The sequence below is a fragment of the Herpailurus yagouaroundi genome, unplaced genomic scaffold (assembly GCF_014898765.1).
Source record: "Herpailurus yagouaroundi ecotype Mexico unplaced genomic scaffold, PumYag 163, whole genome shotgun sequence".
Taxonomy (NCBI): Eukaryota; Metazoa; Chordata; class Mammalia; order Carnivora; family Felidae; genus Herpailurus; species Herpailurus yagouaroundi.
In genome coordinates this window covers 28872485-28885853 of record NW_024412404.1, presented here as the reverse complement: position 1 = coordinate 28885853, position 13369 = coordinate 28872485, and the positions used below count along the sequence as shown (strand labels likewise).

At 55.4% G+C, this 13369-nt stretch overlaps 1 protein-coding gene across 3 annotated transcripts in view; it reads left to right on the top strand.

Annotated features, from left to right (window-relative positions):
• RASSF4 (Ras association domain family member 4) overlaps positions 1 to 12908 on the top strand; it is a 32619-nt gene extending 19711 nt beyond the window's left edge. The window contains exons 4-11 of one of the 3 annotated variants that reach the window (XM_040485777.1): positions 2160 to 2302; positions 3607 to 3698; positions 4392 to 4549; positions 8082 to 8183; positions 8469 to 8520; positions 9038 to 9159; positions 10008 to 10105; positions 11395 to 12908. In XM_040485777.1, coding sequence (XP_040341711.1) covers positions 2160 to 2302; positions 3607 to 3698; positions 4392 to 4549; positions 8082 to 8183; positions 8469 to 8520; positions 9038 to 9159; positions 10008 to 10105; positions 11395 to 11455 — 828 coding nt within the window. In that variant the 3' untranslated portion in view covers positions 11456 to 12908. The other 2 variants (XM_040485778.1, XM_040485776.1) reach the window with 2 other exon arrangements.
• The last annotated feature ends 461 nt before the right edge of the window (positions 12909 to 13369 follow it).

The window sequence follows — 13369 nt, the reverse complement described above, 5'->3', positions numbered from 1 at the left end:
GGAAGGTGTTCGCTAAGACCCAGAACTGAGGGTACACAATGACTTCCTGACTTACGGAAACATGAGGCCTTGGGACAGCACATTCTAGTCCTGTGTCTGTCTGCATGCACTTCCTCACCTGTGTGGCGAGGGCTGTCCAGAAGCCCGGAGGTCCTCCTCTGACCTCGGTTTCCTTCTGATTTGACCAGAGACAGCTGCAGACTGACAGGGCCTCCCCTCCATCCCATAGGGGGCAGGCTGAGGGACAGTGGAGTCGTGGCTGGGGGGACAGCGTGGAGGCTCATACGCGGCCCATGCAGGGACATAGGGCCAGCAGTCCCCAGCACAGCTGACCCCTGACCTAGGAGGCTCTGCTCTGCTTTAGCTCCTTGCTTCCAGCCCCAGGGCAATTCCCCCTGCCTCCTTCCCTGCCAGCTCTCCAGAGCCTTCCAATGGCATATTTGAAGCTTCAGCCTCAGTGTGTCCGGCCCCACTGCCCTGCCCCAGCCATGCTCTCTTTTCCTCCTGACTCTCATACCCAGCACCTGACTGATTTGATCTCCCTCCACCCGGGTCAGCCAGGCCGGCAGGCACGGGTCTCTGTGAACAGACATGCTGAGGTGTTTTAGGTGGGGCAGCAGCTCAGAGGAACCCCACTTTGGGTTTCCTTACTGCCCCCTTTAACTCCAGCGAATCAATCCAGTCTCTCCTTTGTTGGGAGGGTTAGTTACCCATCTGTGACTGTGTAACATCAGTGGTTATCAAAAATCACTCTGGTTTGTTGTTGTTGTTGTTTTCTTTTTTAACAAGTAGTGCAAGGCCATTCCAGAAAGCTGTGTGTGCTTTTGATAACCTTGAACAAAGTGGAACTGTTTTCTCTGTGGATGGCGGAGTGTTTTAAGCGATGACTAACTTACTATGAAATCAACACTGCAGGGCACATCCCCCGTAAGGCCTTCCGGGGATATGAAGAAATTTCTACAAGGTCCCTTCTTCTTGCAAGGCTTCCCATGCCTAGAAGGAGAAAGCAATGGAATTTGTGAATCTAGAGTGATGTTCAAGATAGCAATGGGAGAATGATGTTCAAAGTTCACTGCCCAAAGGCTAGTATCAAAGCAGATTAGGAGCCTGGAGCTGGGAGGACCACAGCTCTGGGGAAAATGAGACCGAGAAGAGTTCAGACAGATGCTCTGAAAGCAGGCTGGCCAGGCACACGCGTGGGGGCCGTTAGGCTGGGCACAAGGAGCCTGGAGGTGGTCGCGCATACATAGGAGCCTGCACTAGGTCAGAAACAGAATCAAAGACCTGAGGGGTGTGAGTGGCACCCCTGAGACCTGAGGGCACTCGCTGAGGGTGCCTCTGGAGGGTTCTGACAATGAGGACCTCAGAGTCTGGCAGAAGGGCAGTAGGTAGCTGTGCCATCTGCAGACCTTAGGAAATCAAGGCTGATTGGGGGCACAGAATGAGAGCTGTTGTAGATCTTCTGAGTGTTCATGCCTATGGTGAGCCATGGGACTGGCTGTGTCCAGGTGGTGAGGAAAACAAGACTGGCCCTCGGGAAAGAAGGCAGCTGGGAAATATGGGGGTGGGTCGGGCCCACTCGAGTGGTTACTGTGGCAAATGGCGGCAGTGTGGGGAGAAGGGTGAGGCTGAGACCCAGCTCCGAGGACCAGCAGGGAATGGAATCCAGCGCCCTGCACATGTTCGCAGCAGAACCTGGTGACCGTGGGGCCTCCTTCCCAGGTGCAGTGTGGGGGAGGGGTGTGGGAAGGCTCTCTGCTTGGCACTGGTGTCACTGTGGCCATGCTTCTCTGGAACATGTTTCCTTACTCCTGTGTGGACGTGCTTGCTGGATAGCAGCTGGGTTCCTGTGGGACGCCTGACTCAGCCGCTCTGTCCCAGGCCGTGCCCCTGGCCAGACGAGAGCTGAGCAGTGAAAGGGCACGCCCCAGGTTTCCTCTGGTCAGTCACATGGCCTTACGCCTTGGAGCATGTAGAGGCTTGTGTACCTTCCCCCTGGGGAGAACCCCAAGGAGGAGAGGTCGTGTTTGGGGCCAAGAGTGTGCAGGGCATCCCGTGGATGACAGGCTGGCCCTTACGGGGGCTTGGGGGAGGGTGGGCAGTGACCCCCGAGGAGGGCCGCTCTGGGGACTGAGGCTAACCTGTGTGGGTCCCCACAGGAGGAAGGCGCTTTGATCATTGAGGGACTTCTCAACATTGCCTGGGGACTGAGGCGGCCAATCCGGCTCCAGATCCAGGATGACAGGGAGCGAGTGCATCTCTCGGCAGCCTCCTGGACGCCTGGACAGCCCAGCTGCCACCTGTGAGTGCCGGGATGGCTGAGGCAGGGCCAGGGGGCCTCCCTGACAACTGTTCAACCCCGCTTACTTTTCCAGAGGTTCGGGGGCTGGGGTCCTCAGTCTCAGGGCAGAAGCCCTGCTCCATCATGGGGCACATGAGAGCACAAGCCAGCCTTAATCCTTGTCACCCCGCGACTGCCTGAGCCCATGGCCTCACCTGCCAACAAGTGATCTTTCTAGATGATGACCAAGTCACCTCACTCTTGGAGAATTTTCCAGACTCCCATCACCTCCAGTTGTGTTTTTCATACATTCACGGGAACCACCTTATCTGCAAGGAGGCAAGCTACAGCCAGGGGGCTCCCCCCATCCTGGACAAAGTGAATGTTTTTTGGCATCTGTTCTAGCTCAAAAATTCACACAGATTTCACCTCTCACTGCTCTGCTCTTATTTTAATATCAGAATTTGTTTTTATAAATGTACTTGGACTCGATGCCAGATTTATCTTAATATCAGAAATACGTTTGAATCGTGACAAAACAGGTCCCTATTTTATTGCTTAGTGGACATTTGCCTCCTCTTGCCCTGTCACCCCCAATAAAGGGCAGTTGGCTGCTGTGCTTTGCTTGCTCCTGCCTATAATGAATCCTTCTGAGAGGCAGAAATTCAAAACTTCCTCCCCTTCAAAAATTCAAGTACAGGTGCTGTCCTGAGGACACTGAACACCCCCCCGCCCCCCGCCGCCCCGTTGCACCCCATGCAGACTTAGAGTATAGCATTTGGATGGACTTCTTAGAAAGGCTGCTAGTACGATTCATGCGTCCCACTCCCTGGGGTAAAGCAGCCACGTGAACAGACAGACAGCAGGACCCTCAGAGGCCCTTCTCCCGCCTGGCACCAGCTACCCTCACTTGGCGTCCACCCTGCCCAGAGGCCCAGAGGTTAGCCCCTCAAGGTTGCCCCTGCCCAACACTCCATCAGGCCTGAGGGAAGCCCAGAAGGCCCGCTCAGCGCTTGGCCACAGACAGCGCCTCCCCAGTCTACGCCTAGGAGTGCGTGGGCACCGCCTGTGTCCCTGTGTCTATGCAACAGGGACAAGCTCACTCGGGTCAACGGGCCCGACTCCCTCTCCCTCCAGCAGACACCATGGCAATTCTTGGCTCTTCTTTTAATATTTTGCATCAACTCGGTGTGAAATCCAGCCTTACCTCAGCCTGCCCTGCTTCTCACCTTTGTCCCGTCCACAGAGGCATCCATCCTTGTCTCTCTAACTTGAGCTACTTCTCTCTGTCAGCAGCTCTGTGAGCACCATGATTGTCTTTTCAGAAAGGAGCCGCTTCTTCAGGATGGCAAGGTCGCTGCTCAGGAGCCGAACGCTCAGACGGCGCCCAGCACCGAGAGTTCCAGAGACAGCTCAGGTAAGTGGGGCCTCAAGCTACCCGGGACCGTGTCTCACTCAGCCCGGGTAGGAGCGGAGGGGCTTGGCTCAGGACTGTCTCTGAAGGACAGCTTTGTGGAGGGGCACAGAGTGGCTTCAGTTGTCTTCAGGAATGACACTTGGCTGAATCCCTCCTCAGTATGAGGTAGTCTCATCAGCTCCTCATAGCAAAGGAAGCAGAGGCTTGCAGAGGTGACATTATTTGACATAATTTGCCCGAGTCCCCTGGACCGTGCTGCATTGCAGAAAGGAGACAACATCGGGAGCGGGCATGGTGCCCTCCTGGCCCTGCGAACCTCTAGGACATCTTCTTCACACTCTGGGGTCCAGACTGCTCTTCTGTCCCTCTCACACTCAGTCGGGGCTCAGAGGGTTGGGACAGGGCCGCCAAAGACCTGCCCTGAGTGCCCAGAGACAGAGGCCCACACCACGGCCATGTGGTGTGGTGACATAGGTCATCCTGTCTGGGGGGTCACCTTTCCCGTCTGCAAAGTGGGCATCACCCGAGCTGGACCCCAGCCTCTGTCACAGCAGCAGCATTCACATTACTGTCTGCTGTAGTGTGGTGCCACCACAAAGCCCCAGGAAGCCAGGTCCCATGCACTGCAGCACAGCAGGTCTCTGGACCTGTGCACCACCCGGGACCAACTTTCTCATTCATTCCTCCCTGCAGAGCCCATGGAGGAGGATGAGGAGACCCCACAGCTGATGCGGACCAAGAGCGACGCAGCCTGTGTGATCCAGAGGAGGCCCCGGTCCCGCACACCCGGAGAGGCCCAGAGGATCCGGCGACATCGGTTCTCCATCAACGGGCACTTTTACAACCACAAGGTGATGTCCCAGCTCGGCCTCTCCCCAGGGCCCTGAAGCTGAGGCCACGGGGAACCAGCCCCCAGCCTGCACGGGTGCAACTGTTGGGCTTTCGCTAGGCCAGGCCGCACAGAAGTCTTGTCAGAGTTCACCGTCACCCTGGCCCTGTGGACTGGGGTGGTCGTATCTGTGTCCTCATGGGGAGATGGGCTCAGGAGGAGAAAGAACTTGCCCAAAGTCACATCAAAGTAGCATTCAACAAAACAAAACAAAACAAAACAAAACAAACCATTCCACCTGGTGACCCCAAAGCCTGTGTTGTTTTGTTTTGTTTACCACATGCTTACTCACTGTCAATCCATTTTCATAAGTTGCATGGATTTTTGGAAAGTAATGCCATGTTTATGTCTGATGAGGCAGTTTTCTATGAGGTTTCCACCAGAGCTCAGTTGATGGTTTTGTGGGAACATGATGTGCTACTGGCATTCTTACAGGGCAGATTAGCCCCCTCGGTTGAGGTGCGCCCAGAGGCATGTGCTCCTGTGTCCCAGAGAACCTGCCCTGCTCCTGGTTCCCAGCACTTAGCCTTTTGTCCGAGTGCGCATTGTACTGCCCCTAGGAAGAGATCTCCTTCCCCAGATGACATCAGTCCCTAAACAAACCAAAGTGTAAAAGGAGAAGTTGATTGTTTCTATAAATGGCATGAGTGGCAGTGTGGGTGAGGCCCCGGATGGAGTGTCCCATAACAGGGCCACATCCTGCAGCACTGGGAAATGGAAGCAGGGGTTTCCAGCTGAGGCAGCTGCCCGTCTTGATAGGCAATGACTCACGGGAGGGGGAGGGGGCCTGGCAAAGGCAGGTCTCAGGATCAGGTCTCAAGAACGGTTACACAGTTGAGGCCTGCCAGGAGCCACTCGAGTGCTCTGGGGGCACCCTGGACTTTGGGGTGAAGAATTCAGCAAGGCAAGCTTGTTGTCAGGACCCGCCTTCCACTCTGTGCTGGGTTGGCGGTGAGTGTTCAGGGGTGACGATAGGTTATCTTTGCTAAGTGCAGGAAAACCCAGGACTATTTGAGAGTCAAGTTTCCTGAAAGGGCACAGGGGAGGTAGGGCTAAGGTTAAGCAGAGATTAAGAATGGTTTGGATTAGCCAGAGGACTCTCAATCTGGCTTGGGTATTCTTTAAATCTGGTTCCAAAGGGGGTTGGTCTGTAAGGCGTTATGTAAGCATATTAGATATTTATATGCTAGTTTAAGGAATTAGTCAAAAATTTTAAAAGAATATTTGCATGGGATTAGGCTCTTTGTATTTCTATGTTCCTAAAAAAGGAACCTTTTGATCCGTGACTCGAGGTACCAAAGAGTGGGGTTTATCTCCAGTATGTTTACCCCCCTCTTCTGAGAGAGTGACTCATCTCTAAGATGTGTGTCTGGCACATTAAGCCTTATTTTAGTCATTACAAATATCCCAGAGACACGGAGATCTGAGCACTCCATATCCTTCAAAATGCACAGCAATGACCAGTGAGAGCTTTTGTGTCGGCCCATTGGAGCTGCTCTGGGGAGAAGGGCTCCTCAGCCAGCCCAACACTGAACCCACTAGCCTGTAATCCAGTCAGGGTGGTTCTTTCTCCCAGTGACAGATTTACCTACAGAAGGTGGGTTCCTTCTTCCAGGCAAACTGACTAAACCCCAGGACGTGAGCTAGTGTCTTTAGGCATGTTGGACAGTGGATTCCCATCTCCTGGCTGAGTAAGGGGCTCCTCCTCTCTCACCTTACTTACGATCCGTTCAGAATCCGTGTCCTTAGAAATCAGGTGACACAGTATTTGAGTCACAGGCAGCAATGGAAGAAAAGAAAGTCCTAGAATTGACTTCCTGAGACTGTTAGTCTGGATTTTCTTTCTGAGGACTGCACGCTATTACTTCAAGACTCCATCATTTTTCAAAACTGTTGTGATTCGCAGTGATGTTGACATGATTTCCAGACCAAGTTAAACTTGGTACCTGTCCCAGTGCTTTGCCCTGGGCTGTTGGATTCAAATGTGTTTTACCAGAGAGAAACCCTTGTGGTTAGAGATGGCAAAGATGGGAGCTTCGTTCCTACGTGGAGCTGGTCAGTATCATCGTGAGAAAAGGCACCAGGCAGAAGCACTGACAATGTCTTGTTGACAAGACCTTTCTTCTCCTTGAAATGGCCTGACTCCTCCAGTCCGTATTTCTTGGGGACTGAAAGCCTACTCTGGCGTTCTGTATCTCCCAGAGTCATTCTACGTCTCAACTTTGGAGGAGGCAGGTCTGGATTTGAGTCTGACCCTGGTGCTTGGGGACACTGAGCAGGTCCTTCATACACCCGAGCTCCAGTTACATCCTGGGGACAGCGGGGCTGGGACCACAGAGGAGGAATGTGCAAATTTGAATTTGGTGTTGGCAAGTGAGGAAGAGCTCACCTGGGGGGGGAGTGAGTCTCACAGGGAGGACCCAAAGCAAGGGCTTTCCAATGGCTCTGCCCTTTCTAGATGGGTGACCCTGACGGGCTACTTAACCTCTCCGAGCTTCGGCGTCCTTTCTTAAAAGGAGGACTAGTGATAGGTACTTCGAAAAGCTGTTGTAGGAGCCAATCAAAGATTTGGGATGAAATGCTAAGCAGGTCTATAACCTGGCTAGTGTTCATTGAGGACTATGAAGCCTCAGGTGATGCCCTTGTTGACTGGATATATGGTGTCTCATAGGCAAAGGCAAGGAACATAATGTGAAGAGTCTGTGTGGCTGGACCACAGGGAGACGGGGAGGGAATCATCGTACCACATGTGTAAACAGTGAGAGGAGCTGTGGATGGTGCCGTTTGGGCCATGGGAAGCCTTCAGAGACTTTTAACAAGAACTGTGCTAAAAGACAGTGCTTCTCAAGTTGTCCTGTATGGAAAGCATCACCTGGCGGTTTCCTCAAAATGCGGGTTCTGATTCAGGAGGCTGGGGCTGGGAGCCAAGACTCTGTGCTAACGCAGCTGGTCCAGAACACACAGAGCTGCGAGGTGCTTGAAAGGTTGTTCCTTTGGGCAGCAGGGTGGAGAATGGATGGAAAGTGCTGAGATTGGACAGGAGAAAGGTGGGACACTTAGGCAGTGTAGACGGACAGCCTCTTCTCGGGCACCGCTGGGAGAATGGGGAGGAGCGGACGGATTCGAAAACTTTCCGTCTTAGAATCAACAGACACTTGGCAATTTGACTCAGAGACAGAGTGAGAAGGAGACTGGTGCCCCGCCCCCCCCCCCTGTGAAGTACTTCCATGGGACTGGCTCCTAGGATCGGAGAGCTGGCCCTGACAGCTTTGGAGGCATCTTTCTTTCAGTCCTCTGTTGCTACAGTTTCCCCAAGTGCACCCAGATGTGGGCACAGCTGTGTGTAGACCTGTGACCGGACAAGCACAGGTGTTCCCACAGCCCAGGTTCACCTGTCTCTCTGGACCACTTGGCTGACAGTGTGCCCAGACCCTGCCTGATGTCACTTCCATGTCCCTCTGGCCCTGCCCTGAACTCTCCGCCTCCCTCCACAGACCTCAGTGTTTACTCCTGCCTATGGGTCTGTGACCAACGTGAGGGTCAACAGCACCATGACAACCCTGCACGTGCTGACCCTGCTGCTGAACAAGTTCCGAGTAAGTCTGGCCATGAGCGGCCTTGCCCCAGGAGGCTGGTGGTTTGCTGTTTTGTTGGAGGAGGGGGCTGGCAAAGGCTGGGGAAGGTGCCTGTGGTTCTTGGGTAGAAGGTCTAGCAAGGTTTCCTGGACTGAAGCAGCATCTCTGGGATTTAGAGCAGAGAGAGGGGAGGATCCTTGGGGACTTGTGTGTGTAGCACTGGGGGTGTGGTTACTGCCAGGGATCCCTTTCTGTCCGTCTTGTCCCAGAAAGCCGTGGTCTGACTGCCTATCACTGCCTGTACAGGTGGAAAATGGCCCCAGTGAATTTGCACTCTACATTGTTCACGAGTCTGGGGGTAAGTGTCTGCCTGTGCTTCCAGATCATGAAAACAAAAGTCGCTGTCCATTTGGCAGGCTCAATGGCCGTGCTGCTTGGGCAGGGGGCCACGATGAACGCCTCTGCCAGGCCAAAACCCAGCCACCCTCGCTATGCCTCTCAGAATCCCAAGGGAGGTCACCATCTCCAGCCTCGCTCAGTTGGGAGGGGTTGGGGGATGTGTGTCGGGGTCCGGGAGTTGGAGCTGAAGGTTCCCCCCCCCAAGTACGTTTGCCAAACCCGCATGGCCCTCTGTACAGCACTGGCCTCCCCATGGCCACTCTGCCCTCTCCGCTTCTCCCTCGGCTCCTGTTCCTCTCTGACCTGGGCCTTTGCTTTGTGCCATAATCGCACGTCATTCCGGGCACCCTTCTCTTCCAAGCCTGGAGAAGATTCCTGGGCCCCCCGGACATCCATTTTCTACCACATTCCCAGCCTGGAACAATGAGGGGCAGTACTAATGCCCCATGAATTTTGTAAATTGCCTTCTTTTTCAGAGCGAACAAAATTAAAAGACTGTGAGTACCCGCTGATTTCCAGGATCCTGCACGGGCCGTGTGAGAAGATCGCCAGGATGTTCCTGATGGAAGCCGACCTGGGCGAGGAAGTCCCCCACGACGTGAGTTGGGGCTGAGGCTCTGGGAAGCCTGCTCTTGAAGGAAGAGCCGGATGACAGCATGGGGGGCCCAAGGGCTCTGAAGGGCACCTTGGCCAGGCCCTGTCTCCAGGGGCCACACAGCTGTCCTCAAGGGCCCCAAGCCTGGCAGAGTGAGGGCTCCAGCCCTCCCTCCTCCTGTCAGTGACCACCAGCTCTAACAGCAGGCCTAGGGGAAAAAAGAGGTTGGGTCCTAGAAAACCATAGCCTGTGCTTTTCCCCTCGGCAGGTAGAAACTTATCCTTTGTTAGAGTGTGTTTAGTTATTACCTTAAAGACCTACACAAGGGCTCCTTAACTAGGACCTACCCAGGGCCTGTGGAAGGGAGCCAGCTGGCTAAGTCTTACCACAGCCTGAGTCCTGGGCTAGGAGTGAGCACATTGCCAAACTCCCCTACACAGGAAAGGCCCATAGGGTTTGAACCCAAGGCAAAGGCCAGTGACCCTGTATCCCTCAGACCATTCGCAGACTAGTGCAGATTCGTTCCACTGATAGAAACAGTGGTGTTCCCAGCCCCCCTCACCCCCACCCCAGAGAATACCCAGTGTGGTCCTGCTCTCTCTTGAATAATTTTCCTCACATCCAGCTTAACCTTTCGTCCCAGGGATGATAGTGGCCTGTGAGGTAAAAAGGAGCCGATCCGTCCTCCATCCCAGAGCAGACAGAGTGCTGGGGTTGGCTGGGGAGGAGGGCAGCCACTTCCTTGGCTATAAGACATTGCCGGATTCGGCTGCCGTGGAAGCCACAAGGAAAAGAAAACACATGTCTGGCTTCTAATTGAAAGCACACTCAAATGTTCTTGGATTTTCTAGGTCGCTCAGTACATTAAATTTGAAATGCCGGTGCTGGACAGTTTTGTTGAAAAATTAAAAGAAGAGGAGGAAAGAGAAATAATCAAACTGACCATGAAGTAAGCAGCACAGAAGGAGCCAGTCGTGGGTCCTGAACACCAGGGCAAGCGTGCAGGGCAGAGCACCCAGGCTGGGGCCGGGACAGCTCTCCCCTCGCCTCCCAGCCCTGGCTCCCCAGCACCTCCCTCTGGCCCCCTGCTCAGTATTGACACCAAGATGGGGTGACAGTCTGCCCGAATGGCAGGCTGCGGTGCAAGCTGCCCATCTGGCCCCAGCACCTCACCAGCACGGGAAGGGCACAGCTGTTGAAACTGAGTGGGAGAGTCAGGCAGGAGTGTGGCTGGGTGCTGGGCCAGGGTAACGAGTTCTTCTGGTGACACAGCTCTGTAGGGGCAAGCGAGGAGAGGGCCTGCTCAGGGCCGTTTCAGCCTGGTCTGCACCTTTTGTGCTAGTGGGGTCTCTGAGCCTGCCCCAAAGCGGTGGCTGTTGGAGCTTTCTGTAACAGCCGATGTTTTCGGGCACAGGGGACCCGGCCAATGGAAAGGTGAGCCGGCTCCTGGGGAAGATACATCAAGGCCCGGCTGGGCGAGGTTAGCCGAGATGCACAGCCCAGTGACTGGTCTGTCCCCCTGCAGGGTGGAGGGTGGGGCAGGGAGAGCACCTGGGGCATCAGCCAGGGCCAGGGCTGGAGTCCCCCTCCTTAGGAAGGGAAGGAGGGAGTCTGCTCACGGCCAGGGCCTGCGGTGGGGAGACTGCTTTGGATTCCGGTTTCTGGCTGAGTGATTTTTGGAAAGCCGCGGCCCTCCCCACGCCCCGCGGGCTTCCGTCCATGCGGCGAGGCCTCTTCCGGCAGTCAGCAGAGACCCCCAGTCAGAGAGGACGGTCCACCGTGTAGTCTGCAGTGTCACTGTAGGGTTTTGGAGCTGGAAGGGGACCTGGGGGCCACCTGGTCAGTCTATTCAGCGCACGGAGAGGAAGCCGAGGCCTGAGATGAGGAAGGTCGCAGCACAGGTCACTGACGAGCCTGGGCTTGAGCGCAGGCTTCCTGATCCCTGCCCTGCCACCTGTCCACTCCAGCACGCCCCTTTCCGTACTGGAGAATCTTCGGAAAGGAATAGCGCGCTCTGCTTTTGAAGCCCAGCAGGGTGTGAGGCCCCGTCTGTCCGCTCCTCTAAGCCAGCCGTCTTGCAGGGTGTGGGCCTGGCTCCTCCCTCCCCTTGTTGGAGGAGAGATGATGGCTGCCAGCCGCGGGTCTACTGGCCCAGGCACCTGTGTGCTCCTTCGTTTTTCTCCCCTCTCCCTGTGTCCTCCCGTGTCAGCGAGTCCCCTTGACTGTGTCTCCCTCCAGGTTCCAAGCCCTGCGTCTGACGATGCTGCAGCGCCTGGAGCAGCTGGTGGAGGCCGAGTAGCCAGCCGGCACCAGCCTCTTCTGAAGCCCCCCACAGCCAGTGCGCACCGAGTGCTGGTGGCCAGGCCCTGATCGGTCACATTGACCGAGAGCCACCGGCTGAGGAGTCTAGCACACGTGCTTCTACATGTCTACCTGCCCGAGCACCATAAGTCCCGTGCCCCTGGCTCCTGGCTCACTCACAGGGCCCAGAGCCAGGCCTGAGGAGCCAGAAATTTGCCGGGTGGGGTGTCTGTGTGAGGCGTGCCTGTGCGGCAAGTAGCCCTGAAGCCGTGGCACTGGCCAGAGTATGGGGCTGGATGTCGCGGCCGGTCCTGTTCACGCCGTACCTCTCTGGCTCAGGAGAGCAGTACCCGATCGAGCCCGTGAGGTGTGCGCTCTGTCTGCTCTCCCAGGGCCTGGCCCAGAGTTTCTGCACAGCCACAAGCCCCCCACCTCCTCATCCACGTGACCCACAAGATCCCCGTCTGCCCTCACCTCATGCAGCAGCTCCGGACTCTGCTGGGAAAAGCAGGGGCTGCTAGCAGACACGGGATGTGCCCTGTGTCCGGCCATCGCTTCTCCACGGCATCCCTGGCCGCCCGCCCCACGAGCCCCATGCAGCCTAGCACCCTGGCAGCAGAGGTCAGACCAGGAGTAAGACCAGGAGCGTACCATCTTCCCTCTGCAGCACTCACTCTTAACATCCTCAGTGAGACCTGAAGGAATTCTTATAAGGAGCTTGCTGCAGGAAACATGGCACTTTGATCACACGGAGGAGGTGGCCCACGTGGCGTGGGAAGGGTGCCAGCCTGTGTGGAGCAGAGTCCAGGGGGCTGTGCGGGGGGCAGCCATGTGGTGGGCCCGGGAAGGCAATGGTCCGTCCCCGTCGCGCTGTCCCATGGATACCTGTGTGCCTCTTGCCCTTTCTGGTCTCTTTCTTCCACTCTCTACGCTTCCCGTCAAAGGGGCACAATGAGAAGAAATGTGTATTTGAGGAGAAAGCGCTTTGAACCCCCTGGGGCCAGAACAATTTGGGTTTGTCAGCTGTCGGAGAATTTCTGGAATGAACAAGAAGGCCTTTGCACAACTGTGCAACAGTTTACGTTGGTCATGTGAAGTGTTTGTCCAAACCAGAGCAAATTAAAGACCAAATTCTTTTCCCACTGGGGCCTGTGGATAGTGGATTTAAAGAGAAGAACTAGAGAGTCTTCCAGATATAAGAGAGATCCCAACTCTGCTCTGTGCAGTGGCTCCTTACTGGCCCCCACAAAGAGCAGAGCTTGGGAGCAGCCATGTCCTGTGGATCCACTGTTCAGGGTGAACTTCGTGCCGGGGGTGCCCTGACCTAGCTCTGCTGTCACAGAGACATGCAGAGATGCCCCAGGGAGATCCCCTGCAGTTTCTGTCATCTCTGTTCTCCTTTGGCAACATAATTTCACGGGTGCTCAATAAAGGTGTGCTGAAGTGAAGGAGTTAGGACCAAGCCTTCTTTTTGTTGTGTGTGTCCACCCTAACTCCCTGCTCGAACCTCTCAAATTTTATCCTACGATATGTGTGGCCAAAGTTGGCAAAAGAGCCAACGCTGGGGGCAGCCCACTGCTCTAGACCCCAACGTGACTCCATCATTTCAGTGCATATCCTTGGGACTGGTGTGGGGCCTGAGGACGGAGGCAGCCAAAGGGCACAGAGAAAGAATCACTGATGGGGGTCTGTGGGCAGCCTGAATGATAAGCAATAGGGCCACCGTGATTTACAAAATCTTGGCATCAGGACCATAGGAATCTTCCAGGCAGGAGCTCAGATGGGATGGCAGCATCTCTACCTAAGAGAGGGTAGAAAACAAATCAAACAGGCTCCCCCAGGTCGTTCTACTCCCCAACCCGTTACTGACAAGCTCAGGTCTAGGACAACCGCCAATCCATCGTTCAGCGGT